This window comes from Oryzias melastigma, linkage group LG13 (assembly GCF_002922805.2).
Source record: "Oryzias melastigma strain HK-1 linkage group LG13, ASM292280v2, whole genome shotgun sequence".
Lineage (NCBI taxonomy): Eukaryota > Metazoa > Chordata > Actinopteri > Beloniformes > Adrianichthyidae > Oryzias > Oryzias melastigma.
The window spans coordinates 1,051,679-1,057,877 of NC_050524.1; the positions used below are offsets into that span (position 1 = coordinate 1,051,679).

Consider the following 6,199-nt stretch of genomic DNA (forward strand, 5'->3'; position numbering starts at 1 on the left):
AAAATCTGCAAAGAAAAACAAAAACTTTTCACTTTCTGACTGAAGTTCTCTTTAAAGAAAAGCTGCAGATTCTTTTCCTGATCAAATCTTTTTTATCTGCTTGTGAGTTTTGAACAACCTGATCGGGATCGACGATCAGGAAAGTCTTTTCTGCTTCTGAGCTTCTGCGGTCAGAAAAACTCAACTCTGACACTTGAAAAAGATTGTTTTTTGTTTTTCAGCATCAACAGAAAAAACATTATATTTATTTATTTAAAAAGTCGGGCTGAGTTGTAGTTTAGTGTCATTCTGTGATGCAGCTGAATATGACAGTAAAACAAACAGTTCAACAGCAACTCGTGGATTTCTTTGGATTTCAAAACAATTCAGGAAAAAACTAAAATCTCTTTAAAAATGCTCATAATTTTAAGAGATAAAGAGACTAAAGTGTGAAAATTCAACAGATTATTCTTCTGCTAAATAGCTTGATTAATGATGAACATACAGAAAAACTTGTAAAGAAATTAGAACAAATATTGAAAAGACCAAAAGAGGAAAAATATTCCAAGATAAATAGTTCTTCTGCTGAAAATCACCCAAAACTAAAGAACTTTGAAAAAATGTCTCAAATACTAAAAAGCTCAGAGTTTAAAGGTTTAACGATCATTGATATAAAACCAAACAATTTAGAAAGAAGATAATATCAGAAAAAAGTCTAAAATGCTGATCAAAACGGGACTGATAAAGTTTCAACGTTAAATAAAAAGTCACTATTTCTAAGAGGATAAAAGTGAGGCCGAGATGACGGAGCGGCTGGACGAGTTTCAGGATCCGATACGTCTGACTGCAGCTCGCCGTCCTCTCATCCCGCCAGCAGGAGGGAAACCAGAGATCCTGGCGGCGGTCCAAACGCGGCGTGTCTCTGCCTGACCGTCTCTGGTTCATCTCTGCGTTGAGCTTTCAGGTTCTTCAGGTCAGGTGTGTTCAGGTGGACCAGACGGGAGGAGGGGAACCTAAAACTACTGTAGATGGTTAATTATTGATTTTAATTTTTCACTCGTTTGCAGTGACTGATGTTTTAAATTGTTATTCAGTTTTAGGCCACACCCCCTTATATAGCTGTAATATACAGAGAGAAAATGATTCAGTGATTGACAGTTGAGCTGTTGGACCGATCACTGTCCAGTGATCAGGTTTTATTGATCCGGTTTTATTGATCCGGTTTTATTGATCCGGTTTCTGGGTCTGCAGATGTTTTGGATCTGATTCTTCTGGTTCTGATCAGGACATGACGTCATTTTCTCAGCGTTTCTAGAATGTTGAACACGCAGACAGACCTGGTTCATGTGTAAAGGCCAGACGATCAAAGAGCAGAACCTCTGCGATCCTCGCCGGCCGGATGACCCGAGCAGCAGATTGACCCCCCCCCCTTCAGCAGGTCCTCGGTTGGGTTTTTCAAACCAAACCCATCCTGAATCCAGAACTCTTTCCTTTCACAGAAACATGAACCACTCTGGTGGCTCGGCGGTGTCTTCCTCTCAAACGTCTCCGAAGAATGAAACGGATCCAGGCAGAGCGATGGAGAGCTCCGCCCACATTTTCTTCATGGTGGCCTACAGCCTGCTGTTTGCGGTCAGTTCCTTCCCGTCTTTGGTGGGTCGGCGTTGAGTCAAATCCAGGCGTGATGGTGGTTCTTGTCTCCGGTTGCTCCTCAGGTGGGTTTGCTCCTCAACGGTTTCACCCTGAAGGTGTACTTCTGCAGAGCCCAGCAGCGGATGGCGAGCAGCGTCACCATCTACCTGAAGAACCTGGCGGTGTCCGACTTCTTCCTCAGCCTCTGCCTCCCCATCCGGATCGCCAACTTCTCCTTCAAATCCCTGGCCTTCCGTAAAGTCTACTGCAGCTTCGGCGCCTCGGCGTTCTACCTGAACATGTACGCCAGCATCCTGTTCATGGGCTACATCGCCACCAACAGGTAGGAGGTCACAGCAGCCCCGGTCTCCTGGGGTGATGCGTTTAGGATCCATCAGGCAAACGTTCGGTATCTGGCTGTGTCGGACAGAGGAGTCAGTGACTCTGGGGAACCTCAAGGAGCCGTCCTCTCCATCCTCACCATTTATGAACTCCAGTCACCTGCAGAAGATCTGAGACGACTCGGTCTCAGGAGGGGAGGAGTCGGCGCTCGGGAGACTTTTGGTGGTTTAACCCCCCAATCCAAGACCTTAGTGCTGAGGAGGGAGGAACTGGGTCCCATTGTTGGAGTCTTTGGAATGACTCGGCCGGGATTTGAACTCATGACCTTCAAGTCTCAAGTCGGACACTTATGGGCTCAAATCAGGATCAGCTTAAAGGGAACGAAAAACAGATTCAAAACTAGAAAAATAGACATTGGAAATTAACATTTTTGAAATTTTGAAAAAAAAAAGTTCTGAAAATGTGAAAAAATGAACTGAAAACTTGAAATAAATCTTGAAAATTTGAAAAAAAAATTAAAATGTGACATTTTTTTTTCTTTGAAATTTTTTTTTTTTCATTTAATAAAAGAAACTGAAAACTTTTAATACATTTTGAAGAAGTTTTAAAGAGGAGGAAAATTGGACAAAATCTTTTTTGAAAATTAGAAAGAAAATACTGAAAACTAGGAAAAATCTATAAAAAATAGAAAATTTGACACTTTTTTTGGAAATTGAAAAAAACACAGAAAACTTGAAATAAATCTTGAAAATTTGAAAAGAAAAAAAATGTTAAAATTCGAATGAGAATTTTTTTTTTTTAATTTTCCTTATTTCAAATTTCCAATATTTTTTTCAGTCTCACTGTCTATTTTCAAGGTTTCCATCTGTTTCTTCGTTCACTTGGGTCTGATCCGGTTCTGACCCAAAGACACTCTTACACAAGACCTCTAAGCTGCTGGGAGGGAAGGATGATTCAAAAACTGTGAAGCATCCTGCTTAGCTCCGCCCACCACTCACCTGCACCTGGATCAGTACTGGGGCTCACAGACTAAGACCCCCCCCGCCCCAATCAGAAGGTCTGTCCTTCCTGTGGAGATAAAACTGTGTGGTTTTTCTGTGAAATCCACCCGACGGTGTTTGACTTGACTTCACTCTACTAATTGAACTGTCTTTGGATCTGTGCTGAAATTTGGTGATTTAAGCTGAAATGCATTTTCCTCCCTGGGATAACTCAGATATTCTGGTGTTCTCTGTGAGGACAAGCTGGCGGTTGTCATGGAGACTCATCTGGTTCTTCATCTCCTGCCTTTTTGTTACAAAGACGAACAAAACCACCAAACAGATCTGATGAAGGCAGAAAACATCAGAGCTTTGAGCAGAAATTACATCTGTAAATCTGATCTGTAGATGTTATCAGATAAAAACATCGAATTGTTCTGCCCTGCAGCAGACGTCCTCATTGTTCTGCTTTCTTACTGCGGCTTTCAGCCAAAATGTCACAACGCCACAAACTCACCACAGTTTTTATGCACCCGGTACCTGCTGAAGATGAGTTTTAGAGCAAAGAAAGGAGACATCAAAACATGAATGGGGCTGAAATGTCAATGAAACCAAAGCACTCGTCGAGGGATATCCAAAAGAAGTTTGTATATTATTATGGGATGGCCACGGGACCTACGGTTTGGCAGCCATTTGTGGCAAAATGTAAAATTGTGTGATTTTCACATTTTTCCACATTATGAGAAAAGGAAACTTCTTCACCATATTTCCCAGTCACTCCACCAGCTAAAGTCGACAACCACAACCAAAGGCTTGTTGACCTTTGACCTCAGAGAGAGGCAGCCATCTTGAATGAAAGAAAACGGCCTTCAGTACCAGCTACACGTTTAAATTCTCTCTAGATTTCGATCCATCGCCTCCTAACTCGTCCAGCATCGCTGTGAAGATCCCGTTGGAATCAGAAGTTGTAGGTTTTGAACCTCATCGGTGCGGCGAGCTCGCTACAGATGTCTTCCCATTATTTAAAGCTCATTTTTTACTAGAATGCTGCAAATATTTCATACATAACTGTAACCGTTTCCTGGCTTAAGATGAATGAAGTGATACACAAACCAAACAAACATGAAGCTGCATTCACACGTGTGTATCAGAGGAGGTCGGCTCCAACGTTGAGTCAGGAGTACAGACGTGAACTGAGATCCTGTGGGTGATTTGAGTGATGGGCACGGCTTTGGGAGGCGCGGCCAGAGTTCAAATATCTGAATTTTCATAGGTCGCCACGTTGCATCTGCCAATCAGGAACTCCTCTTTCCGGCTTGTGACATTCTCAGTGACCCAATCAGTGGTGGAATATTAATCCAATGCGAGTGTTTTTTTCCTGAACTGATCTATCTTCTCAACCTGCTGGAGCCGCGGGGTTGCAGAGCTCGTCCTGGCTACTGTTGGGTGAAAGCAGAATACAATCTGGATGAACCACCAGCTTTTTCCTCCTGCAGCAAATACGCTGGCAGACAGACGGCCACTGCAGGATGCGAAGGCTGCCTGCTCGGGCCTCCTACTGAGACAACAATAAAAAAGGTTCCCTAATTACATGTGTTTATTTTCTGCCTTCAAACTCCGTCTCAGAGACACAGAAACACAGTGAATGTGGCTGTCAAAGAGACTCCGCCCCCAGAGTGAGATAGAAACCCCGGTACCGGGAGAATCGCTGATGCTGTGTCTGACCCCCCCCTCACTTTATAGTGCGTTCTCCATGTTCTAGTTCTGTCTGAATCTATAATCCAGAGAGCTAGAAATTTCCCAGAAAACATGCAGAAAACTCTCATGCATCGATGCTCACTAGATTAGTGAATATAGATGCATTGCAGTTGAACAATTTCGAACAAAACACATGTTTAAATGTAATTTTTGAATAAATCCTCCACATTTTGAAAACTGAAATGGTTGCTATGGAGATGAAACAGCAGGAAAGCTGCCATTTTGAAAACAAATGTTTATTCTCATGAATTTGGAGCAGATGGTTCGGTTCTCCTCTGACAAGCTGACATTGAGCTTTGAGCTTTCTCCACCTCTCACGGTCTGTCTTATCTACAGGTATCTGAAGATCGTCCATCCTGTTGGAAACCACTTCCTCCAGACCCGTAGAGCGGCTCACATCCTGTCCATCGTAACCTGGGCGGTCCTTCTGTCCATGACGGGCTCGTACGCCGTCCTGTCGGCTGTTCTGGTGAAGGAGAACGTCACGGCCGTCCCCCCAGAAGTGAGCTGTGATTTCCTGCAGACCAGAGACGTGGACCTGCTTTACAAAGTCATCCACGCCATCTGCTTCATCGTCTTCCTGCTGGTCCTGGCCTCCCTGGTCTTCCTGTACTCCAGCATCTCCCGGCGGGTGCTGATGATGCAGAGACGCCCGTCGTCCACGTCCACCACCTCCAAGCTCAGCAAGTCCCGCAGGAACATGCTGGTTCTGGTCAGCGTCTTCTGCGTCTGCTTCGTCCCGTACCACCTGATCCGCCTTCCTTACGCCTTCAACAAGAACGTCGGGCGCTTGTGGGGGATGTGGTTCACCAACCTGAAGGAGATGGGGGTCATGCTGTCCGCTTGTAACGTCTGCCTGGACCCCCTCATCTACTTCATCTTCTGTAAAGCCTTCCGCGCTCAGCTGATGTTCAAGAAGGTTTTCGACACCACGGAGGCCTCCACGCCGCCGTCGGTCCAGGAGAGGAGGACCAGCGACGGGTACGTCAGGTACAACAGGAAGTTATCGCTGACCTCCTTAACCAAACACTCCAGCATGGCGTGAGACTGAAGCTCCAACCTCCAGAACACTGGACTGTGTTTGGACCAGAGCCACAGACGCTCAGCCTTCTGGTCATGTGACCTGCTGCTCGTCTGAAGACACTTCTTCCGTGATGGATGTGATGTTGTTAAACTTTTTAAAAAATGGACAAATCATCGCCATCGCTGGAAGAAATGCTGACCATGATGCATCTTCTTCCTCAGCACAATTCCATGAAGGTTGTCTCCAAAAACAGAAATGAGAAAAGTTTAAGTATTTTACTGAAGGGTAGATTGCTGTGATAGTCTAACAAGCCCCCTAGTGGTCAGGTGAAGAACTGGTTTGGTCCTCAACCAGAAGTGAAAGGCAGTAAAGGCGTTGCATTGACCTAAGCACATGTTTTCATTCATCTGTGGGTGTTTTTATGGTCCAAGGTCTTCTGTTGACAGACGCACGAGTCCGTCAGGATGGGACGTTCAAAGTCGGC

At 44.7% G+C, this 6,199-nt stretch overlaps 1 protein-coding gene across 1 annotated transcript in view; it reads left to right on the forward strand.

The window, feature by feature from the left end:
* Positions 1 to 5,877, forward strand: part of LOC112149083 (P2Y purinoceptor 14) — a 10,721-nt gene extending 4,844 nt beyond the window's left edge. Inside the window, exons 4-6 of the mRNA XM_024276543.2 lie at positions 1,479 to 1,611; positions 1,695 to 1,954; positions 5,028 to 5,877. Coding sequence (XP_024132311.1) covers positions 1,483 to 1,611; positions 1,695 to 1,954; positions 5,028 to 5,736 — 1,098 coding nt within the window. The 5' untranslated portion in view covers positions 1,479 to 1,482 and the 3' untranslated portion in view covers positions 5,737 to 5,877. The remainder of the gene's footprint in view (positions 1 to 1,478; positions 1,612 to 1,694; positions 1,955 to 5,027) is intronic.
* Positions 5,878 to 6,199: the final 322 nt, after the last annotated feature.